The 25,999-nt window shown below is 39.2% G+C and overlaps 1 protein-coding gene across 2 annotated transcripts; it reads left to right on the top strand.

Moving 5' to 3' along the window:
• Positions 1-5,257: 5,257 nt before the first annotated feature.
• Positions 5,258-25,801, top strand: stra6l (STRA6-like). 2 transcript variants are annotated; one of them, XM_041264188.1, is made up of 19 exons: positions 5,268-5,387; positions 8,687-8,799; positions 9,064-9,136; positions 9,658-9,758; positions 10,164-10,294; positions 11,275-11,395; positions 11,613-11,658; positions 11,950-12,078; positions 12,881-12,942; positions 13,961-14,072; positions 15,210-15,366; positions 15,969-16,044; positions 18,537-18,618; positions 19,355-19,403; positions 20,259-20,376; positions 20,968-21,087; positions 21,376-21,539; positions 21,843-21,989; positions 24,157-25,801. In XM_041264188.1, exons 3-19 carry the CDS (start codon positions 9,101-9,103, stop codon positions 24,438-24,440), a joined length of 1,935 nt encoding a protein of 644 aa, XP_041120122.1. In that variant the 5' UTR covers positions 5,268-5,387; positions 8,687-8,799; positions 9,064-9,100; the 3' UTR covers positions 24,441-25,801. The 2 variants fall into 2 exon arrangements, with proteins under 2 accessions (XP_041120113.1, XP_041120122.1); XM_041264179.1 differs by lacking the exon at positions 8,687-8,799 and having other exon boundaries at positions 5,258-5,387.
• Positions 25,802-25,999: the final 198 nt, after the last annotated feature.

The following is a 25,999-nucleotide window of genomic DNA, read 5'->3' as shown; positions in this document are numbered from 1 at the left end:
GCTTCAAAATGCCTGGTATCATGTTCGCCAATATAATTACAGTATAACTTGACAGAGAGAGGTGATTAAAGTTTAGAAGTGCTTGGAACACACACAAGCCCAGCCCATTAGGTGGAATTCTGTCATGTCAGCCAATAGTAATACAGTACAGTAGATCTTGGAAATCATGACGTAAGGTTTGGAAACAGGCACCAGTTCTATGTTAAACTTAAGACAGTGATTCTCCTTTATGGTTGGTGCTCTGCAATTTTTTTTTATATAAAGTATTTTTTATATTTTCATAAAATTACGGTAGGCTCCCGCCATAGCTTATGAAAATACGTCTCTGTCAAAGCCATGTACAAGTAAAAAAAAAAGAAAAATTAATCTTGAACAGAGAAAATTGAACCCAGGGTAGACAGAGTCCAAACCCAGTTTCCATATGTGCCTCATTTGCCTTAAATGCATCGCAGTTGCCACAGAATACAATATAAGGCGCCATTATGAAACAAAACATCCCAAGTACAAATAACTGCTGGGAGAAGCACGAACAAAAAAAATGGAGTCTCTCAAAATATAACTACTGGGGCAGCAAGGTGTTTTTGAACAGAAAAAGAAGGACTCTGAAGCTGTTACAATATCAAGTTTCAATATTGCGCAGCTAATTGCAAAATCATCACATCCCTTTACCGATGGGGAATTTGCAAACGACTGCCTGATGCAAATATGTGATGCTGTTTGCAAAGAAAATAAAGATTCCTTTAAGAACGTTTGTCTTTCCAGAAGCACTATGCAGAGATGCATAGCAGACATGTCTGGAAATAGCTATGATCAGCTAAAAAGAAAATGAAAAACTATCATGTATTTCTCTGCTGCTCTTGATGAAAGCACTTTTAATTTTCATTTGTGGAGTAACAGAAACATTTGAAGTACACCAGGAGCTGGTGTGGGTGACAACCGATGGTGCTCCAGCTAGGGTTGACAAGACTAGTGGTTTTATAGGGTGTTTAAAGAAGCACATCGGGGATCAAGCTGCGCTGCTGAAGCAGTATCACTGTATAATGCACCAGGTTTTGTGTGCAAAATACCTGAAATTCAAAGAAATGATAGACTTTTTTGTATCCACAGTTAACTTTATTTGTTCACGATCTTTGAATCACCGTGAATTTCAGTGCCGCTGCATGACCTGATTTATCACACTGGATTGAGATGGCTTAGCCAGGGCAAGAGCCTAAAGAAGCTAAACAAGTCACACCTCAGAACAAGGCTGGCAGATGATAAGCTGCATGCAGTGCCTGAGTAGCCACCGCTTCACTGGAGCCCAATATCCCTCAGCTGGTAGCTGAGAACTGCGATATTTCCCAATATTAATTGGACTGCACCCCAGAGTGAATGTAAGTACTAAAACTTAAGTGAAAAATTACCATAGCTCAAAACTGGTGTTAAATAAGTATATCTAAAAATAGTCTTTTTTTTGCCCCTCACAAAAATAAGGTTGTGCGCCCCTGTTCTAGGGGATGCGAGAGCAGTTCATTCTCTTTACTATCCCATCCCATTCTTTCAGGGTGTAACAGATGTTCCTGGCAACATTTCAGCTGGATTGTGTGGTTTGTGACCTTGCAAATATAAAAGGGAGTGCATTAACTCACTGTGCCACCTCCATTAGGAAAAAACGACCTCTGGCCCACAACTGAGGTCCAAATTAAACAATTACTATGCAATTTGTTTCACCTTTAATGGAACTACCATGTATAATATATTTGCAGAAAATGATTTGTCTATTGTCACATTTGTGGCAGATACACATTGTCATGACATTAGCTATAGAAAATCAACTAACACAACGCGCTACACTGTCACTAGAGCAAATAGTGTTCATCAAAATGATTTTTAATAAGCATCGTTATCTCCATTGGAGGGATTCAGTACAACACTTTGAAAACTTGCCAAATTCATTTATCTTTACCTAAACATGTGAGTGACTTGTAATAGCCAGGTACCTTTTATACAGTGAATACATGTACACATGCAAATTGAGGCAAAGGTGAGGAAAAACGTTTTTTTTTTTCTTTCAATCAAGGATTACAGACTACAAAGTGGTCATTTACTTTCTGTGGCAGATGATTTCCAGGTCTTTGAAAAGTGACATAAAAATCCTGTTCCTTTGGAACACATTGCCTTCTGTTTACGCATCTGCAGCTGAAGTGAAACCGACCATCTCCTGAGAAACGAGAAGTTGTAAAGCTAGTACTTAGCTTGTAAATTAAACTTCTTGTTACTTGTTGTATGGCTTTATGTAGTCAGATATTAGCACTATCATATTACAAAATTGAGAAACAAAAACCAGTGTGTTGTTTTTTTTTTTTTTAATTGCTTTGTATTAAACAACAAAATGTGTGCATACAAACGATTAATTGATGTGTGTTCATTTGATCAGTTATGGTTAACTAATATTGCACAACAAGACATTTCATTTAATGTTGAGCCTCTGGGAACTTTTTCAAGAATGTTTAATTGTAGCAGGTCCCAGGCAACAGGTATCCCGAGCCTCTGCTCCAACCTTGTGCAATATAAGAGAACTACATATTTCGAATACTGTAGCATTTTTGCTCAGTGTGGTTCAGGATGAAGAGATAGGAAACGGCTGTCAATTTAGAAGTTCTTTAATGGCAATTTCAAACAATCCTTAAAAGGATAGAAAGTCAGAGAAACACATAGAGGAACACACGGACAGGGGGTGACTCTCACACACTTAACCACAGACACACGGGACAGGTACAGGGGGACAGCACAAATTAAAAACAAGCATTAAAACAACTTTATACGTAAAAGTGTCCTGGTTTGGAAGAGTGGTGCCAAACAATCATAACAGTGTCCCCCAGCATGCATCACTACTGCTCATGCAAATTTGCCTTGTCTGTATGGTAGTAGTGATCCACCCACAGGAGGTGAGTTGGCGGTCTTCTATGGCATCGGCTCTAGAGTGTTGACTGTGGACGGCGGCACCTGGTGCCAGGCTCAGAGCCATTGGTTGGGTTAATGATGGTTTCAAGGTGGCTGAGCACCGGGCCTGGCGAGTCAGGAGTAGGGCTGGCTGAGGTGCTTGCTGTGGCATCCCCACAGTTGTGTCCCAAGTAGCGGGCTAAGCGATGCCAGTGGTGCACCACTGTCTGGTCCCGGGTGCAGAGCCGGTATACCACCTCCATCAGGCACTCGAAGGCTTCAGACTGAGACCTCTCCTCTGGCGTGGGCAGTACACCCAAAGCAGTTCCCCTGCTTGGAAACCCCAGTCCTGGGCTCGGTGGTCTTACGCATGCTTCTGGCGGAGTCTGGCCCTCTGCAGATGGTCACAGGCAAACGCATAGGTGCTCTCCAGGCGTTCCTCTAGCACTGTCAGGTACTCTGAGCCCAGGGGCCCCCTCAGCTTCAGTTTGGGTGGTTCCCAAACAGACAGAACATCCCCTCGGCGCAGGTGGTAGCACTTTGGTCGGAGACCACATACGCCTCAGGCCACTTCGTGAAGTAGTCCATAGCCACGAGCTAGCCAAGTGGTTAGCCCTGTGGGTCTCGGGAAAAAGGCCCAGAATGTTGAACCCCACCAGTTCTAAGGGAGCCCACACCTGGTATTGTTGCAAGGTGGAGTGGCCGCGGTCCAGGGATCAGCACCTCCCAGAACTGGTCAAAAGCCTCCTGGTAGTCTGCGTCCCATTCGGCATCCTTTCTCGGTGAGATGATGCAGGGGTCTGACCACTCATGCAAAGTCCTGCATGAACCGCCAGTAGTAAGACGCTAGTCCAAGGAAGCTGCGCACCTGCGGCACCGAGGTGGGAACCAGTCACTCCCGCACCATCTTCACCTTGTCCAGGTCTGTGGTGATTCCATCCGCCACAGCGACGTGCCCCAGGAAGGTGGTCACTCTTCACAGCATGTGACACTTGCCCAGATGAAGTTTGAGCTGAGCTTGCCGTACCCTGGAGAAGACAGTCCGAAGGTTACTCATGGCTTGTTGGAAGGTGGGAGCGTGCACCTTGAGGTTGTCTAGGTAGACCACACAGGCGGTGCTGGGCACACCCACCAGGACCCTCTCCATCAGGCACTCGAAAGTGGCTGGGGCATTGCACAGTCCGAATGGCATGACGGTGAACTGCTACAGTCCATGCCCGATGGAGAAGGCTGTCTTTGGAGAAGCTGCAGGGTCCAGTTCAACTTGCCAATAACGCACTGAAGATCCAGAGAGCTGAACCACGAGGACATGGCGATACAGTCCAGGGCCTCATCTATCCGGAGGAGCAGGTAGGAGTCCTTGAGGGTGGTTGTGTTGGGGTGACAGAAGTCAACGCAAAACCGCTAAGTTCTGTCCTTCTTCTTCACCAGCAGAGGGGGGCTGCCCAAGGACTGTTGGAGGGCTCGATGACCCTGACTGCGGTCATGTCCTGCACCATTTGATCAGCATTATCCTTCTTAGCCAGTGGTAGATAGCCGGGTTGCTCTTGTAATGCCATGAGGATTAGATAAGATTTAATGAGATTGTTCAAATGTAATGGAATGAAACAGTTAGCAAAAAGGGAAATATTTTTCCTGTTTTCATTCACTGGAAAAAACAATATTGTAGTTAGTGATAGATCATTTCCTTTAACTAAGGTTTCCATCTCTTTCATTGGCATTGTTTTCCACATTTTCACGCTTACTCGAGTAAAGCCAATTTATAAATTGGCTTCCTACAAGTAACTGCTGCACATACTGCAGACCACCCATATATTGAATTCAACAATGGTTTAATTTACGTTATTGAATTTAATATTTGGGCAACCATATTTAGGCAGATCTGCAGTATTTGGTAAACCATGTAAAGTACGATTAAAAAAAAAAAACCTATTGGAAAGATTTATACATATAGACAAGCATAGTTAATCAGTCACAGGTATGGTGTATGCATAATATCGGCATGGTAAACAAAATGGCAAACTTCCAATACTTTGCATTCATTCACTATGATAAACTCATACTTAAAAGAAACCCCTAACAATGTATGTATAATATCTGCATGGTAAAAAAATGGCAAACTTCCAATACTTTGCATTCATTCACTATGATCAACTCATACTTAAAAGAAATCCCTAACAATGGTCCATCTATTCACCTTTGTATTAGGCTTTGTTTGGGTTCCATTATACAGTAACTAATGCAGCACACTGAGTCAGAATAATATTGACTTGTGATGATGTCACATTTGATAGCACGGTCAAAGGTAGCTCATGTGGTTTTTCTCTTCAGTGGTTGTGCAAGGCTGTGGGAGAAACATAACACATTCTTTGGAAAGTTTCATGCATTGTTAGCAAGTGAAGGGGCTGTCGATTTTCTTTACCTTTCCATGCTCAGACTAAGATGTTGGAGACAAAGCAAACTGGGTAAGAGGAGAAATCCATTAATTTATTTTCAATGTTACAAGACTATAAAGAGTGTTGTAGCTTACTGAAAGTACAATGTTTTATAAGCCCTAATAAAACTGTTTCTGATTAATAACTATTCATGCTCAGTGGCCACTGGGAATTAACTCAACAAGACCACCAAACTAATGTACTTGTGACACAGCCATGCTAATTTAACACCATTTCTCTTATGAATGTAACATGGGCAGATTGCTTTTTGTTTGGAAAGAAATTTCTATAAAAAAAAAAAAATTTGATAAAAAACTTAAAGAGCAATGTATCATTTTGTGTTTGGCATTTATCTTAAAGGTTATATTCTTCTAGATGTTTAAAATCTATGGGGTATATCATATTACATAAGTCATCAGCTTCAGGCTTTTTAAATCTCAGAAGTATACAGCACTCACATGACATCAAAAGGGCTCTGCCAGTGTACCTCGTGCACATGAGTGTAAGCACTGACCTGTCTCTCTCCAACACCCCCCTAGTGGATGTACAGGTATTGAATGGTTACAGTAGGAGAATAATGAAGTTTACGCAATTCTGCACTGTTAGCATTAAACAAAGTAATTTAAGAAAAGGCTGGATATATTTTATTATTTTTGTGAGTTGTGTCCAATTTGGCTTGGATTTTGGTGTCTTTTTATATTCCGTCCACTTTTCTTAGCATACATTTTGTTGGGTCGGAAAATTATAGGATTTTGTTTTAACTGAACATTTTTTACTGATTTATATCCCTGATTTTTTGTCTATTATTCAATATTTTCCCGGTACTGTTTTCTAGGAAATACACTGTTTTATTTTGACTCTGACATTGTAATAATATTGCATCTTTATTTTTATTGGTGCAAGAAATACACATAAACATGACAAGAACAAGTATTACAAGTATTACAAGTATTACAAAGATCAATGAAATTCTGACAATTATGAACTAATTAATTAATGAACTAATTAATGTTTTGTACAATGAGTGTACAAAACATTAGGAACACCTTCCTAATATTGAGTTGCACCCCCTTTTGCCCTCAGAGCAGTCTCAATTCGTCGGGGCATGGACTCTACAAGGTATCGAAAGCCGCCAGATGCTCATCCCCCAGAAGCTCAATTGTATAGAGATCTGGTGACTGGGCAGGCCACTGCAGTAAGCTGAATTCACTGTCATGTTCGTGGAACCATTCCTGGACAATCCTACCCTTGTGGCATGGGGCATTACCAGATGGATACACTGCTGCCATGAAGGGATGCACCTGATTGGCAATGATGTTCAGATATCCTGTGGCATTCAAACGTTGCTCCACTTTTATCAAGGGGCCCAATGTGTGCCATGAAAACACATCCCACACCATAACACCACTACCACCACCAGCTTGCAATGATGACACACGGCATGGTTGCTTGTACTCATGTGGTTTTTTCCATACCCTAGTCCTCCCATCAGCGTGAAACAGCAGGAACCGGGATTCATCAGACTAGGCAATGTTTTTCCAATCCCCCAGTGTCCAGTATTTTTGTTCCTATGCCCACTGCAACTGCAGTTGCTTGTGTTTTGCTGAAAGAAGTGGAACTTTGTTAGGTCGTTGGCTGCCATACCCCATTTGTGTCAAGGTATGACGAGTTGTGCATTCTTTTTTGAGTCTTTCGGCACCAATGTTGTACTGGACTGTCAGTTGACTAACTGTAGCCCATCTGTTGCTCTGCACAATTCATGGCAGCCTCCATTGGCCTCTTTCATCAATGAGCCATTTTCAACCACTGGCCTGCCGTTGGCTGGATGTCCTTTGGGTGGTGGACTATCCTTGATACACATGGGAAACTGTTGATCTCTGTCTGATTTTCTGCATTTTTTCATATTTCTGACACTGAATGTTATCAGATCTTCAACCAAAATCTAATATTAGATAAAAGGGACCCTGAATGAACAAATAACACAACATTTTGATACTTATTTAATTTATTTATTAAAGAAAGTTATGCAACACCCCAGTGAGAAAAAACTCAAGACTCGCCCCCTTAGACTCAATAACTGGTTACGTCACCTTTAGCAGCAACAACAGCAACCAAACGCTTCCTGTGGTTATTGATCAGTCCCTTACAGCGCAGTGGAAGAATTTTGGCCCACTCCTTCATGCAGAACTGCTTCAACTCAGTGACATTTGGGGTTTAGGTCTGGACTTTGACTAGGCCATTCCAAAACTTTAATTTTCTTGTTCTTCAACAATTCTGATGTAGACTTGCTGGTTTGTTTCGGATCACTGTCCTGCTGCATGACCCAGCTGCGCTTCAGCTTCAGCTCACGGATGGATGGCCTGACATTCTCCTGTAGAATTCTCTGATACAGAGCAGAATTCATGGTTCCTTCAATGGTGGCAGGTTATCCAGGTCCTGATGCAGCAAAGCATCCCCAAATCATGACACTACCACCACCATGCTTGACCGTTGGTATAAGGTTCTTACAGTGGAATGCAGTGTTTGGTTTTTGCCGGACATAACAGGGCCCATGTTGACCAAAAAGTTCCACTTTTGACTCATCTGTCCATAGAACATTGTTCCAGAACTCTTGAAGATCATCACAGTGCTTTTTGGAAAACTTGAGACAAGCATTCATGTTCTTCTTAGTGAGCAGTGGTTATCGCCTTGCTACTCTGCCATGAATCCCATTTTTTCCCAGTGTCTTTCTAATGGTGGAGTCAGGAACACTGACCTTAACCGATGCAAGAGAGGCCTGCAGATCCTTAGATGTTGTTTTAGTTTTCTTTGTGACTTCATGGATGATTTTACACCTTGCTCTTAGAGAGATTTTGGTAGGATGGCTACTCCTGAGAAGATTCACTACTATCCCAAATTTCTCCATTTGGACAATATGGCTCTGACTTTGGTTTGGTGGAGCTCCCTTAGAAATGGCTTTGTAACCCTTTCCAGACTGATAGGCATCAACAACTTTTTTTTCCGGAGGTCTTCAGGAATTTCTTTTGATTGTGGCATGATGTCCCACTAGAACCTGTGTGCTGACAACTTCCATGCTACCTATATTTATAGTAATCATGGACCCTCACCTGTTAACAATAATTGGTGACAAAAAGTTAATTAGGTAACATGATAGCTAACTCACAGAACATCTAACAAAGACACATTTATATTTAGGCCAGTGTTCTAACAGTACCTGTTCTATACAGTACCTGGCTCACCACTGTAACCCCCCGCACTGACTCGGGAGAGACAAAAACATGTCCTCCGAAACGTGTGCCGTTAGCCGTCCACTTCTTTTCACTCTGCAGGCCCACCATGCAGCTACCTTAAGAGCTACAGCATCAGAGGGCCACGCAGTTCAGGGCTGCTTCCAGGAAGGCCCACAGGAACCCGGCCAGTCTACAGGGGTCACTAGTGCACGGTGAGCTGAGGACACCTTGGCCCTCCCCACCCTGGGTGGTGCTTGGCCAATTGTGCGCCGCTCCCTGAGAACTCACAACCACTGCTGACAGTGGAATAGCCTGTACCCGAATTGGCGATCTCCAGGCTATATGTGCATCCTGCACTCTACACAGAGTGTTTTTACTGGATGTGCCACTCGGGAGCCCCACAGATCAAATTTTTTTAAAGGTATTTGGTTATCAAGCTTATTTATCAAGACATTTAATTTGTGTTCCACCCTTAGGTCCTTTCAAAATGAGACCTGCGATAGTGGCATTGATATGGGCCTCTTCCTACACTTTTCCCTTATCCCTGCAGTAAGTATCAAAACTGTTTCCATTCATTCAAATCCTACAGAGAAAATATTTCTCCAGAGGTAACTTATGGGTGTGTGGTCATTGACATTACAAGCCAATGTTTTAATCCCATCTTTTTCAAGCTTTCTGGCAGGAAAAATGGGTTTCACAGGATTATAAACCTTACGAATTGGCTCAGCCAATCAGGTTCTGGATAGAGCTGTCATCATCCCACAGGTAGATGTCCTCTGAAAACTAATAGGACTTTAGAATCTTACTGCAGATAGTTTACCTTGTCCTTCATGGGGTGCCCTTGCAGTCAATTATATAACAGGTTTAGGGTATAGCAAAAGGATAAGGGACTTCTGTTGTATACCGGTTTTGCTGTACAGCTATTTGATTTCTTATCTTGTATGGTACCCCACCCCCCAGGGTACGAGCGTCCCGCTGAACAGTTTCCAAATGTTGACAAGTATGAGAAGGGTTTGTTATAGTGAAATTAGCCTGTGTATTTAAAAATATGTATTTTTTTTGTGTTTCAGCTTTTCATCGTTGTCGTGCTGTGTTTTCTTCAGAGGAGAGTAAACAAAATGGAAATAGATGAAAAAATCGCCTTTCTGAAGGGACGCTTTGGAATAATTGTGTGAGATACATTTTCCTTTTACCTGGTTGAACATCACAACTGAGATGCAACACCTCATTTTTTGTGGAAATTCTGCTAATGAAAGAATTCAGTAAATGCTGCTACCTCTTGACCTAGTGCTCCGTCATTCACCATAGAGATCATTCTCCTATGACAACCACTTGTGTTTTATGTTGTAGTCGGGTTGTAGGGTTGATAGGTATCAACAAGGTATTGATAGTTTGTCACATATTCAGTATTTTTACAAATATTGAAAACTGCTTATCCAATTTGCTTCAAATGGCTTCACTGCCTTTTAGGGATCATATGAGACCACAGTTAAGAGTGACTGACCTGTAAGCATGTTGTGAACAAAACCCCTTCTTCCCAGCAGCCACCTGACATGTTGTTGTTGTTGTTTTGCAGGCCCTTAGATTTTATTGGCAGTCTCAGTAACCGATGGTCCTATGGTTTTGCATTTGGGGCAGTGGCTTCAAATGTCCTGATACTTTTCTCTGAAAAGTATGTGCCATTTAACGTTCCATCATGGGCCAAAGGTAAGAAAAGACATGGGAAACAATTTGAAATAATCACACCATGCCGGGGTTCACTCAACAGTGGTGGATCTAAATACTGCCACCCTATATAACTGTACAATGGGGGACACAGACAATGCATGGGGTAAAACATCAGAATTAATACAGGTTTCAAGGGTGGTGTTTGTATCATTATAAAATGGGCCCAAAAATGTTTTGCTTCCCAAGATAACAGAGTAAATCTAAGGAGGTTATGATGAGGTGGTATAGTGCACTGGTGAGACCACACTTAGAGTACTGTGTCCAGTTCTGATCACCACAGTACCGAAGGGGGGGTTCCAACAAAGAGCAAGCAGACTCTTCGCAGGGCTTAAAGGAAGGATCTGTGAAGATTGGCTGAAAGAAAATCTATTTATCTTAGAACAAAGAAGAATTAAGAGTTTAAGCTTATTACAGAAACCAGGACCAGAGGACACAGTTGGAAATTAAGTGGGAATAGATGTAGAAGAGATGTTTGTGGCAAGCAGACTTCTAGTTGGAAAAGTTGTTGCTCCACCTAAAAGTACGTAAAGTGTCTGCAAAGTTTCTGAAGTAGAGTACACAGGAGGCTATGAAATGTTATTGTAGGGTAAAATATGACATTCTTGTTGGATACTGCATCTTTTAAAGGGTAAACAGCTTTAAATGCCACTATAGTAGATTATTTATCGTGTTTGCATTCTCAGTAGTTCTGTGTTCTGTTGCACAATATTGATTTATTGAACTTGCTTGAAAATAGTAATTGGAAGTACTGGACAGACCTCCTTATTCCTTTCAAATTATGTGACAAAATGAGCCTTTAACTATGAATTATTAAAACAAACTAAAATGGCATTTTAAAGCTGTTTATAATTTAGTTTAAAATGCCAGTCAGAATTACTGTATAAACGTATCTTGTCATCTGAATGTAAACCATTATATTTGTCACTTTATTAAAATATTTTTTCTTGATTCCACGCCAGCTATAGTTTCCCTGGTGGGTGCTCTGGAAGTGGGCATTGCTTACTATCCAATTTTTATCTGCCTGTCAACAGACTTCAAAGCTGTCGGAGGAGTGTGTGGAATTCTGTACACACTAATGCTGTGAGTATTTGAAAGAAGCACTCCTGGGGCTTGAGCCATGCTGTGCATCAGTCAGAATTGCTGGGTGATGCTTGTAGTTCAGTAGCATTTAAACATTTTGAGGTGAAGCCCCCTTTTCTTTCCTTTTTACTATTGCCCCTCCACTTAATAGGTAAATAAATACTGTAATAATATAATGCGTTTGGATATGTATTGAATTTAATATTCTTATTTGCAGGATTTGTGTTTTACTTTGGAACATAATAAAATGTCCCAGTAGCTCTGTAAGTATCTTTTTTTTTAATGAATCCTTCTGAGGGAAATTGAGGAAAGACACCTGACAATTGTTTAGGCTAGTGTCCTTATTAGAGTCTTGTGGTGGCTTTTGTCCCATCTCTGTGAAAGTTAGCGGTGACAACAGGCATTGCTTACATGCTTACTGCTTACATGCATTTCATGAAGATTCAAGGGCTCTGATTAATGAAAAAGGAAATACGTTATTCACATTTATAAATGCTCTTTTACATCATTGTCAGAATCTCAGTGATCCTCATGCATGGCTTTACTCTTTACAGGTTATTGGCTATCACCAGGAAATGGCTGTCAACTGGCCCTCTCTGATATGCCTACTGTTCCTGCTAGCGAAATTTATTCACAAGCTGGTAAAGGCTATCCGGGTCAATCTGAGATTTGATATGGAAGAAGTAAGTATCTCTGTAATGACTGTTAAGAGTGTCCCTGGACATACACGACATGCTCACTACTACTGTTCTGCCTCCTGTGCTCTACATACCGATGCAGCTTTTTTATTTTTTTCACAATTGTTTTGAAATGTTTGTCCACGTTCTATGGTCGTTAATAAACTAGACGGTTGACCCCCTTTGCTGTCTTTTGGGTGTTATGTTGCTGTGCACTTTTTATAAATGATAACTCCACCACAGCCACGTTGCTACTCTTTCTGTTTCAACAAAACCAATAACAGAGAAAATGACCTGAAACTATTATAAAATGAAATGAATTTTTTTTTTTTTTTTATCAAATTTAGTCAAATAATTCAGCTTCAGGTACAGTAAGTACAAACTTGCCACAATAAATGATGTATCTGGTGATGGTTTTTTAATGTACTAGTCTAGTGGTGACTTGTAGAAACCCAGTGACAATGAAACCAGGATTGAAGCATTTGTTTTAAACTCACTCTTGCTGTTGTGACCTGAATACATTAATCTCCATCCTTAAAATGCCAGCGAAGCATATCCCAGGTGGAGGGGATACAATGAAGGCCACTGTCCGTACTTCCATATCTAGATTTTAAATATCTAAGAAATGCTTTTCCAATTGGGATGAAACTGGTCATTAAGGGGGTATATGGGGATGTCTGCCCTTCCGTCTTTGTCACATTTGGATTTTTACATGTATAGTCCATTTCATATGAACAGCTTTGGTGGTTACTATATACTCATTTTTCTGGTAAAGTTTAATTGTAAAAGTTATTTCTCTTTTCCTCAGGAACAAGAGCATATTCTTCAAACCCACCAGGCTAGGCATGTCCAGAGCTTGTTAAGGAGGCGGTATGTGGTTTTTTTTTTTTTTTTTGCATTTTGGTGTGCATACAAGGCAGAAATTTGCAGACTATCCACAGAGCAGGGTTAGCAATGACAGTGGGGCTCTTCCCCATAGCTCTTCCACATTGAGACTCCCTTTAGGAGCCAAAGGAGCACATTCGGTCTCCATGTCTATTCAATACTTGGCCTCTCCTTTTGAAGATGCCAATGTGTGCTGGTTTTTGTAAAGTTGACTCCTGCCCATAACAAGCTAATCTGGTACTTAAAAACTAATTGCTATCTGATCACAATCCAGATTCAAACCCATGCATCCAGATTTGGATACTGTGCACTAACCATTGCCCTACACACAGTGGTATTGAAACTTTAGCATTGCATAGCTGTTGATAAAATTAAAAATAATGAGACAAAATTATTTTACCATTAGGCTAAAGAACATAAAAAAGTGGCACTTGTTGTACGGACTCCGAAGTTAAGATTGGATAAAGATGGTGATCAGGTTCACAGCATAGCTATTGCCACTCAGCATGACCACTTGAAATGCAATTTAAAATAAACAAATGTCACTAGATTGATATTGCATTTTAAGCAGAAATACGTTTGAATGAATTTGCCACATGGTAAAAAGCATTAAACAGTTGTTTGTTTTTTTTACTCTTAAGAATTAGGGTGTAAATTACTTTTAAAAAAAAATGTTTCAAGTTACAAAGTCGAAACATCCTATACAGTACATAAAAGACCCCAGGTTAAAAAAAAACTGATTTGATTATTTATAATTAAAAATCCTTGTCATAATTCCTATATATGACCTAGCTGTTCTGGGGAAACCCAGCCAACGTAGATAGGAATTAAACTTGTCCTGCACTCAGTCCTGTTTTTTAAACTATCTTGTTCAAACGTGTTACTAGAATAATCAAGTGCCAGCAATCATGCATATGCAAAACCTGTCTATAGTTACATGGATATTTTCCTGCAACAACTGAAGACCTTACAGACAGAGTATATGATTTGTATTTGTTTGCAGAAAGTTGGAGAAGAATTGGTTCCAAAGGAAGATATATGACTGGGACCCTAATTTCAAGTTCCCTAACAGAATGATTGGCACATCTATAATTTCCTTAATTTGCCTCTACATTGTGAGTACTGCTAGAAACGGCAAACATGGATCGCTGCATCCTCTTTTTTCATTTAGTTATAAAATTAGTAGCATTAGAAAATAGTTAGAAGTAGGATAGATCCACAGAGATCTCAGAGATGTCCTGCCCCCGTTTACAGGGATTTGGGAACTGCAGCCTTGTTTTTCTGAGAGCTAATCCAAGTTTTATTGGCCTGTATTATTAATATGTTGTGTGTTATGAATACATTACATGTAAGGTGTCTCCAATTGTTAAAGATAATCTTGTACAGGGCCACAATATGAAGCTGATCAGTAAGAAATGATATCTACAATAATAAGAGGCGCTCTACACACAACATATTAACTCCTTATATATCACTAAAACAGACATTGTATTCAAGAACTACTGTTAAACATGAAAGTGTTGTTGTTTTACAACTCTGCCATTTTCTACACAGGATATGACGTACTGGAATTTTAACAAACCCTTAAAGAACAAGTCACTCCAAGTGTAATTCATCTAGTAGTGTTACTGTTGCCTTACCTTTTTATAATATTTGCAATGATTCTGAGTAGCTATTGCAATTACTCAGCTACTGCGTTTATTTACAGTTGTAGTTGTCTGCCACAGACTGGTACGCTAGAGCTTCCAAAGTGTCTTTCTGAAAGAAAGAGGCAGTGCCATCTGATGATCTGCCACTTTGTATCATGTTTCAGGTTTACTTTTTGTGGTAAAACTGCTGTGCACTGATGGTGCTGTCACTTACTATATACTGTAAAGTCACTTTAGCCATGAGATCTTTAGCGTCCATGCAGTAGTTTAGCAACTCATCGAAAGGATGCCATTTCCTGGTTAGGACATGCAAACTGCACATGCAGGAACAAACCAAACCCAATCTTGCTTAACTTCTGAGATCTACCAAGATTAAGTTCCAGGGTTCCAATTGGTGTTGGTTGGGAGCGAGGCACTATAGAATGTACTAGGTGTCTGTTAACAAAATCTACTTAGCTACAGTCAGTTTATGGCAGTAAAGAACCGTAACCTGAAAACGGAGGCTGAGCTGCTCCGTCTTAGAGAAAATCAAACCCACTTGTTTTGCAACAAGTTTATTGACATGTTTCTCTCTTGAAATATTATATTCTTCTTTGTTTCTAGTTCACGCTTGCCGAATACAGTGTCAGCGCTATAGCATTTAAAGAACTGGATTTATTTAAAGAGGCTCTGAAGGTGGTGGGTGAATCTAGTAATGAGACGGACAATATTTTGACAAAATCAATCCCTCAAATTGAAGAATTTAACAAGGTTGCCAAAGGTAAGGGGTCATTTAACAGAGGTTTGATATTTTGAGGACGCCACATGATGTCCTTATTATGTATATAGGGGTAATATTGAAGGTGACTACTTTTCAGTCAAAAGGAGTTAATTATAACTGGAAATGATGGCCTAAATTGTGAAGTGACTGTAAAGCAAGGTTTTATTGTTCATTAACGTGTAAAACAGAAAACCTGTGAATTGTAATGGGAAACTTAAATATAAAGTTCTGATAACAAATTGCACATTACACAATAAATTGACAACTGAGTAATGGTAGAATGTTATAAAAGTCATTAACCAATTGTTGTGTATTTCATGTAACATTGAACAATACTCTGAGACACTTTAACAAATGCACCAGCTCCTCCATTTGATATTGCTTTTTTTATTTTCCTTGTAGATTCGAACAATATGTGTTTACCTACAGTTTATAATAACTGGAATTAAGGTGCCGTAATTGGTTATGTTCTCAAGGAATCTAATATCTTAGCCAATGCTTAGTCCTTGATTTATTCAATACACAAGTAACAAAAAAACACACTTATACAATATGTCTCCATCATTGCAACTGAATACATTACCTTTTTGATTTCTATAAAGGTACCTGGTTTGTTACAACGTTTCTTGCATGTGCGACCTCTGTAACCTACATTTTTCATATCTTAGCATGCTATAGGTAAGTTTATTTGAATATCAGTGCTTAAATGTATATATTTGCATGGCTTTATGCGCCGTCATTAGAATCCTCATGGTGATTTGTGGTTATTAGTAAAAAAGTGCCGATAATATGTTATTGGGAATGTTGTGCCTCATAACTCTGTAAAAATTTAATCAGTGTAATCAAAGCATTTAGAAAATTGCTCCATGTGTGATATCCTCAGCTTTTAATTGTGACAATCAAGGTAAATTTGACCCATCCACAAAAAAAGAATAATTATAAATCTACTGTACCTGTAATGTATTATTGAGTTAAACCCAAATTTTAGCTTTACTTTCTGTTGTTTCAGTTGTATTAAGGAGCCATATTCACAAAGCTTAAAAGTGGGTGAAGCCAACATGTTCACTTCAGTGCACTTCTATTTGCTATGTAGGCCTCAGAGATCCAGTTTTGAAAGAAACCCGTTATAGCAAACATACATTTTCATTTTAAAAGATGATATTCACTACTACACTGATTAAACAAATCTGTTTACAGTCCTTTCTTCTCTAGAGGGTGAATCTGTACCCTTCCCTTCAATCCTTTATTTTCCTGGAATGGACCCAGCCAGCTGCTTCATAATAATAAAAACAGGGCCCATTAGGCTGAAATACTGTGCAGTCTTACTATAGCACTGTTGAGCCGTTTAGTGAAAATGGTACACTTTTACACTGATCAGTCAGACGTGGATTTATCCCATGTAACAAACTTGACATTTTCATGAAATAGTCCTATAGCATTATTAAAAAGGACTAATTATGATCTTATTTGTTTTTTGTTTTTGTGTGTATATATATATACACACACTGCCAGTCAAAAGTTTTAGAACACCCCCATTTTTCCAGTTTTTATTGAAATTTAAGCAGTTCAAGTCCAGTGAATAACCTGAAATGGTACAGTAAGCGGTAAACTGCCAGAGGTTAACAAAAAAGTTTAGGTTACCAAAAATTGAAAAATAATGTACATTTCAGAGTTATACAAAAAGGCCTTTTTCAGGGACCAAGTAATGGGTTAACAACTTACAGCTGTTCTGCAGCAATGGAAGTAAATTAAGCCTTGAAAGTTGATGCTAACAATTCCTACAGGTGTCCCAACTTTTGTTGATTACTTACAAACCCTCTGTCTGTATAAAAACAGTGTTGGAACAGACTGTGTTACTACACCCTCTTAAGCATTATTTGGACAGTATTGTACTGCAGGAAGTAGTATATTACTATCATAATGGCAAGAAAAAGGCAATTTGACAAAGGAAGACAGACAGACAGACAGACCATTATAACCCTTAAAAGTGTAGGTCTTCCCTTTAGAGAAATTGCAAAGAAAGCCAAGGTGTCAGCGAGTACACTGACAGGAAGAGGTCTGGCAGACTCAAAGCCACAACAGAATCAGAAGACAAGTTTCTGAGAGTCAACAGCTTGCGTGATAGGCAGCTCACAGGACAACATCTTCAAGCACAGCTTAACACTGGTTGAAGTAAGCAAGTCTCAGTTTCAACTGTGAAGAGAAGACTTCAAGCTGCAGGTTTGACAGGTCGAGTGGCAGTAAGAAAGTCATCGCTAAGATGGCAAAATAAGAAAAAGAGGCTTGCCTGGGCCATGAAGCACCGCCAGTGGACTACTGAAGACTGGAAGAAGGTCTTATGGACCGATGAATCAAAATTTGAAATCTTCGGTTCATCATGCAGGGTTTTTGTACACCGTCGAGTAGGCGAAAGGATGGTTCCTTGGTGTGTGACACCAACTGTCAAACATGGAGGAAGAAGTGTGGTGGTCTCTTTTGCTGGATCCAGAGTCGGCGACTTGCACTGAGTGAGTGGCACCCTGAACCAAAACGGCTACCACAGCATTTTGCAGCGCCATGCAATACCCTCTGGTATGCGTCTAGTTGGTCACGGGTTCATCCTACAGCAAGATAATGACCCAAAACATACCTTCAGGCTATGTCAGAACTACCTTAGAAGAAAAGAACAAGACAGTAGGCTTCAAATCATGGAATGGCCAGCACAGTCTTCAGACTTAAACCCCATCAAGCTGGTTTGGGATTAACTGGGCAGAAGGGTGAAAGCAAAGCAACCTACAAGTGCAACACATTTGTGGGAACTTCTGCAACAGTGTTGTGAAGAACCTTCTGAACAATATTTGATTTCCATTGTAGAAAGAATGCCACGAGTGTGTTCGGCTGTTATATCTGCAAAAGGTGGCTACTTTGAGTCAAAAATTTAGATAAAATTTTGTTAAACAAACGATTCCATGATTTCTTTTTTATCTCCAATTGTTTATTTGTTCTATGCTTTAAGTACATTGAGACATTAAACTGTGTAAATTTCAATAAAAACTGGAAAAATGGAGGTGTTCTAAAACTTTTGACCGGTAGTGTGTATGTATATATATATATATATATATATATATATATATATATATATATATATATATATATATATATAATTATTTTGCTCTGCCTTTTTCCTAAAGGAAACATTTAATGAGGCTGTGGGCTGGACAGAAAGGGTTTCTGCCACAGAAGTTTCATAACCCCAGCCCTGCTGCAAGTGTGGTAAGTCATCATCATCTAAAAAAAATAAAAGCAACACCATATTCTAGCTACTAAAATTGCCAGAAAATGCTATGAACAAAAGTTGTAGATCTTGTATAGTTTCGTGTTTTATGATATTTACAATTTTTGTGTAGGACTAACCATTTTCAAGAAAATCGTGATTTGAAATGTTCATAGCTGTGTGCATAATACCTGTATCGCCCTTTACATAAAATTGGATTTAATACTAATTTGCTTACAGAATTTCAAATCTATTGCTAGCAATAACTACTATTATTAACTAGAGATATTAATAAACCCTTATGAATAAACTGCAGAGTGAGTATTAATTGTGATCATTTCAGTTGTCAGTACATGATACATGATGACTTCATCATTTTTTTGCAATAATTAATAATACTTAGGCCCCTCATAACCTTATGATCCCTTTTGAATTTCTGGCATAATTTAGAGAAGCATTCCATTTTGACTGACAGGCTGTCGATTGCTTCAGGAGCATCCACACTTTTAATAAAATCTGCTGTTTGAAGGGTTGAACAGGAATTTCAATATAGTAGCCTGGAGTGATTTAGGATTTGGTTGAGTGTGAACGTTCCTAGAGTATTTGCTTCCATACAAAGTGACACTGCATTTGGGACATTATAGGAAGCAGAATTAAAGGAGGAAGGAATCTTGTATCCCTAAAGCTAAAACTATGGTTGGGGAATGTAAACACACTGTCTTCAATATTTTTCAGGCTGCCATAGCAAGATATTCAGGTTGGCAGATAGCTTACACTCTCTGGGGTATGTATGTCTGGAATGTGAAGCTGATCCTGAAAGATAAATACCACTCTCCTTTCCAGCTATCCTCTTCCAGTACTGTTTCCTTTTTTCTTTTCTCATTCTATTCGAGTCGCTTCATTCTCATCTGTAAAGCTGCAAGGAAGTGCTCGTCCAGTCATTGGCAAACTATTAGTGGTTTTGTGATGTGATCTATCCACCGATGCCTAAACTGAGACCTTCAATTGTGGCCTTAAACCTGATTCAAATCTGAGCATTCCATTAAGTGCTCTTGTTGGTTTGGGTAATGTTGTCTTACGCACAGAAACAGAAAAAAATAAATAAATAGGGGGAATGGTTTAATACCTAACATTAGGCATTTCAAGATTAGTAGAGGTAAAACTATTAAACTGTGAATCAGCTGATTTTTTTTAACTGAAGACATGGTTTAAAGAAGTATATTTTAAAATGTTACCATCCTAATAAAAAAAGGAACTAACAAGCTGAAATAAGTCTTTTGTTCTTTTTTAATAATGTGATCGCATGCACATTTAATAAGAAAAGATTTAAACTCCATATACTGTCACCGAGATTTTTTTAGGTACAAAGATATGAAAGAGAAAGTTAAGAGAAATAAATACTAAATGATATGAATAATTCACATTATGATTTACTGTATATAGAAATATATATATTATATATTATATATATTATATATATATATAATATACTATATAATAATATATATATATAATATCAGAAACAGTCCCAAACTGAGTTTTTTGTATCTTCAATATATGAGTTTTTGTTCTTAAATGACCGGCCTGTCCTTACAGTAAATGGACCGTACGCCTATTGTAATGACTTTCATTCATGCAGGTTACCTCATCCTTCACTTTGGCATGTTCATTTTTGGACTGGGCATTGCATATGGATGCATTCTTCCGATTCAAAAAGGACATGGATTGCAACTGTTAAAGGTGTTTGGAATAAGCTTGTGAGTCTAATAAGGGTCTATTTTACATGATCTTTCAGTAGGGTTATAGTTTGACAACAGGTGCGTATTCATGAGAATTAGCATGTACTGTACTTGGAATAATGTTGTGTCTTTCCAGTGATGTAAAGTTTTTAAAACTTGCCATTTTTACTACGGCCAGATAATCCACTGCATAACTGCAGCGTAGAGTAACAGGTGGAGGAGCTGGGAACCAACTTGTATACATGTTGAAGGTTGAAGTTAGGAAATCCTTACAGAACAGAACATTACAATAGGGATGCCATTATAATACTACTGTATCACACTTGTTCCATTGACCCTTAGCACAGAACTATTGAATTATATGGGCACACGTTGAGCCATCATTGATCTATTGTATATGTGACATGTTGGGTTCTAGGCTTCATTCCTGGTTATTGAGCTTTCAGCTTCATCTCACCAACACAGTTCAGAATCTGTAACACAAGTGCATCACACAACTGCCTGTTACATATACTTCAGAGCCTTGATAATAGGGAAACAACACATGCATTAATGACATTTTAAATGAAAGAAGAATGTGACCATTAACAAAACTTTATTCTGTTTCAGCCTAACCTTTGCCCTGATAATAGGATTAGTGATCATTCAGATTGTGATTGCTCAAATTTTCTTCCTTCAAGACAAGATATCACCCGAAGATAAAGGGAAGCCATTGGCCCTGAATAACAAGTAAACCTGATGTTAACCTCACTTAAAGATATAAACTGAATTATTCCTGGTCACTGCTAGTCAACAGGGTTCTGTAGAGTCTGCATTTCTCCAGGGAAACAGCCCTTCATTTCAGCCTGTTTATTTAATTAAAGCCTTCATATAGCTGCCACACGACCTGAGGCTGTCTGACACAATCTAAAGTTGCTGGTATGAAACCAACACAATAAAGTAGAGTGTATAAGAAAACAATACATTCCATCAGTGTCATCAGTAACTTCACTTTGAATTTGTTTTTGGCATTCACAGGAAAGCATTCCAGAACTTCAGCTACTTTCTTTTATTCTACAATGCCATCATGGGTCTGGGTAACTGTATTTTCCGGCTAATATGTAGCTTTGTTGTGGGAACATGGCTGATTTCTCGAATAGACAGGACGATAATGCAGAGAGGATATGAAAGAGCAGATCCAGGTGAGGTCATTCCTCAGTAATTTTTTCTTTTTTTATTCTGATTTAAATCATGACCATGAAGTGAACTCACAAACATTTTGTCAAATAAATACTGTCCATATAAGTTGTCTGCTGGTAATGACTGATAAATTACGGAATGAGGATATCCAACCTCATATGTTCTGTGGTGTTCTGCCTCACATTTTAATAGTTTGCCCTGCATCTGTAAAATGAGTCCTGCTGATTTATCCTTCATGGTCTATGTACGTTTATTGAGTCGGATAATTCTGCCATCAATAAACACTGAGTTTTCCCCTTTTTTAGGATATGGCACATGGATCAGCATGATATTTTTTGACCATTACCACAATAACCCTGTCATACTTTGCTTTTGCCACCTTCTACTGGCTGAAAAGACTATAATGCAAAGGAAGAATTTGTCATTGTACTGCCAGTTTAGCAACACTTCAGGTAAGTGCTTCTTAAAAATATAACTTCTCCTCCAAAACTATAGGCAAATAGCAAAATGAACAATCAAACATAGAATGCAGTTTTCCTAAGTTTTGCTCTTCCCTCATCTGCACCGCACTTAAATTGTGTTATGTAAGCTCTTGTGTTGTGTACTGAAGCCAGCTGTCCCCCAGGTTCTCCTTGTAAACATCAAAGGGAATACTGTATCCAAGTGAATGCAAATTTCAATAAATCCATTAATTATTAATATGTGTTTGTGTGTGTGTACTGAACATTAAAAGCAACTTATCACTTATATGTGAGCATCAAAAGAAACCTGTCACTTATATTTGGGTATCAAAAAAACTTATCACTTATATTTGGATAAAATTCACTAGATGTGATCGAAAAATTATAAACGCTGTTTTAGAGCAGATGCAGTGACTTTTTATGGTGCGGATTAACAACTGAAATCATGAAGATGCTGCAAAACGATCTGTCAGTCTTGGGCAGGTGCTATGACTCTTGGTCTCCCAGTTCTTGGCCTGTCATTGAAAGTGTGTCTGGTTATATTGTCTCGCCAGGTTTGAAATTGCTGGCTGTGTGCATTCAAGACGGCGAGCCACAGTACGCTGCCTTAGTCCAGCCTCCAACATGCCAACTGAACAAAGGCACTGCTCTCTTGACAGACGTGGCATGTTGGTTTTTTTCTGTGATTTTTTTTTTTTTTTTTATTGCTTTTATTCAAGCTTGCAATTCAACAGCTGAAATCACTCCATATCCAGTGTCCAATCAACTGTCTCACTAATTAGGTGATTAAGTGCATATGCTTCAGTCATAGTCACTCAAGCGTGTCATGGTCAAGGATGAGTGAACATTGCCTGTATGCTATTTTAAGAATTCTTTTAGGCCCTGGCCATATCAGCATTTTAGAACTGAATTAAGGGTTCAAAACCTGTTTAAAAGTGCTTGATTTGCATCCACACTAAACACGGTTCATAACAGAGTTCAGCAACAGAGTTTGAAACCTACTCAGGAGGTAGTCTCGAACTCAGTTGTCTGCATAACTGGGTTAGATAAACTGGTTTAACTGTAATCTGGAAGTGAACCGTGTTCGAGACTGGTTACCCCTAGTGCTTTGCGGTAGTACATTGCCATAATCCCCCTGGTTACATGAGACGAGAATAAAGACAAACCCCAATTAAAATACATGATAATTTATTCTTGTCATATTCCATTGGTACAGTCAGATATGCTAATGTGCTGTAGTATACAAAACTTAAAATATGTCCAAAAAACTTTGTAAATTATCTTAGATCACACCACATATTAGCAAGTTAATAGTTTTAATTTTGACTTTTAATTAAAGAACATCTTATCTGTCCCAGATTTTCCCTTTGTCCAGGTTGTGGTATACTTAGCATAAAGTATTATACTGCTCCTATATTTTTGTAAAATGTAGACAGTCCCTAAAGTGGTTTGTAATTGTTAGATTGTCCCCCCAAAAGTAAACTGGAGCCAGAAAATGGCTGTCGGCATGTAGCCTGTGTTCAAATTTAATAAACAAGTTTAGCATTTACCCTGGACTCTGAGTGAATACACTACACAAATGCCCATCTAATTTATTTACTATGACATGGGCGTTTTTTCCCCCGTACGATTTATTCCCCTTTTGATTACTTAGGCACTTTCTCGTAGCTCCTCTGTTCTGCTCCTGCGTTCAGTGAAAATAAACAACAACATTTACCAGGGGGAAAAAAAGAAAACGTGTATACATTACAGTGATTTCTGGGATACAGTCATCCAGCAAAGTGTTTTTTCAACAACAGTTAGGTTAAACTAACACGGTTTCATTATGGCAATATGGATGCGCTAACACTGTTGGGCTAGGGTTCAGGTAAATTACAGTAATAGAGAGCAAGGTCAAGTTCAAACAGCAAGAAGCAGGCCTACGAGTATGCAATATGTGCAGCACAGACCATTGCATGCCATCACGGTGCATGCATAATAACAGGAGGTACGCACTATCAGAGTGCGTACTAAAAGGAGAATTTAAACAGGATTCGATTTTATTCAGCTCCATGATACTGGTTCTTTATATCAGTGTGTAAGTTATATCCCAGGTACGTTTTAAACGGGTTCAACTGTATATATATATATTTATTTATTTTGTGTGTTTGTTTTATAGAACCAGCAGTGAACAGCAAAGCCCGCTCCAGGTGGCTTTTGCTTTACACCCTCTTTAACAACCCCTGTTTGATTCTCCTTCGGAAGAGAAAGACTGCTTCCAACAGCCCGTCGTGCAGGAGGAGCTTGGACAGAATGACATTAACCTATGGACTGGCCTCACGATACAGGGGCATGGTAAAGAAACCAGCAGAGAGCTCACCGGTCAACGGCAGTGTCTGTGTATTTCTACCCCAGGGACTCTGTGAATCTAAAGCTGTCCCAACAAGACGGGGATCCTTGTAATACATCAGTGCTGTGCTGTCGATTGCTTGAACAGAGCTATAAAGAGCTTTATATACGGACAGTTGTGACCTTATCGCATATTAGAAATCACTGTGCTGCCTCACAGACCTTCAAAGAATGGTAGTACCCATGTTATTTACTGTTACAGTTACCTAACAATAAAATCTAATGACCAACTGCAGTACCTGCAAATATGAATGCCTTTCAATCTGAAGATACTGTACCACCAAAGAAAATCTGAAAAGTAGTAAGTAGACATTTGTAAAAGTTTGTAATCGCAGCATGGAGCTCAATTTTTTCTATGACTGAAACTCATGCTTTAACTTTTGGAAAATCGCTGTCCATACAGCAGTGCTTCCCAAAACAAGAACACTTTCAGAAATGCAAAATAACGTATAGGTGTGAGGGGCTGGGGTTATAAAAGGCACTGCGACGCCCTGTTGTGGTGGTTCAAGCTGTGTTGCAAGGTCAGCGGTTTTTCTGCTGAATTGGGCTACTTCAAAAACACAGCCACGGGAACTGTTGAGCAGTCGCAGGATGATAATGTATTTAGATTAGTGGTATAACTTTAAAAGATTGAATTGTTTTCATATTTGCAATATTGTTTGGGATACAATACCAGCATTAGTATTTCAATAAAGGGATCACGCTTTAATTCGGTTGCTGGTCCGTCCGTCTGGTATAAATGTTGATTTGTTCCTTCAGAGCTTCCATACGAATTTGTTGACAGTGACGTGTAGATGAGCTGTAATGGGGCTTGTAGTTTTTGTCAAAATTATACTAGGTACTGTATCTTTTCTTACAAAAGTTTTTGATTGTTTTTTGCATAAGCCTATGTGTTAATAATAAGCTTCCTTTCAGTTAAAACAAATAATTGGGTTATTTTTGAAGTATTTTTTGTGACTTTGGACTATAAACTCTGCAGAAATCTAGCAACCCTGGGTGGTTGTGTCATGGTTGGCATGGTTCCAGACCTACAATTTGCATAATATAGAATTACATATGCATCAAGGGCTAAAGCGCACAGAGACATTGCCCCTGTAAATCATGTCTTAATTGCATGTTTATGCCATTGCATGGGTGTTTTACAAATCCCATCCAATAATTGTCTCTCCGACTCGCTGCTCCAGAGTTTCTCGTTTACCCTTTTTAGGTCAGAATTAAGCCGGGAAGTCACGCTCCCCTGTACTACCTGCATGAGCCCGAGAGGATACAAAACAGTGCCTTTTTATTCAGTCATACACCCCGTATAGTCCCACCCCCAAGCCAATGACAGAACATCAGCCACTCCACAAATCTGGCCTGTATGGTAGGGTTGCAAGAAGGAAGCCATTACCCAAGAAAGCCCAACTTGAATCCCGTTTGAAGTATGAAAAAAAAAACACTCAGGAGATTATGTAGCCATGTGGCAAAAAGTTTTGTGGTCTAACTAAACTAAAATTGAACTTTTTGGCCTAAATGCAAAGCTTTATGTTTGGTTCAAACACAACACAGAGCATCACCAAAACAACAACATCCTTACCATGAAGCATGGTGGTGGCAGCATCATGTTATGGGGA

The sequence above is a fragment of the Polyodon spathula genome, chromosome 1 (assembly GCF_017654505.1).
Source record: "Polyodon spathula isolate WHYD16114869_AA chromosome 1, ASM1765450v1, whole genome shotgun sequence".
Lineage (NCBI taxonomy): Eukaryota > Metazoa > Chordata > Actinopteri > Acipenseriformes > Polyodontidae > Polyodon > Polyodon spathula.
This window is presented reverse-complemented; position numbering and strand designations above follow the sequence as displayed.

Bases quoted from the DNA above. Each gene is read 5' to 3' on its own strand.
- stra6l (XM_041264179.1), top strand. From the start codon at position 5,365: ATGTTGGAGACAAAGCAAACTGG. The intron at 5,388-9,063 runs GTAAGAGGAGAA...TTCCACCCTTAG, and splicing joins TTGGAGACAAAGCAAACTGG to GTCCTTTCAAAATGAGACCT. The intron at 21,540-21,842 runs GTGAGGTCATTC...CCCCTTTTTTAG, and splicing joins ATATGAAAGAGCAGATCCAG to GATATGGCACATGGATCAGC.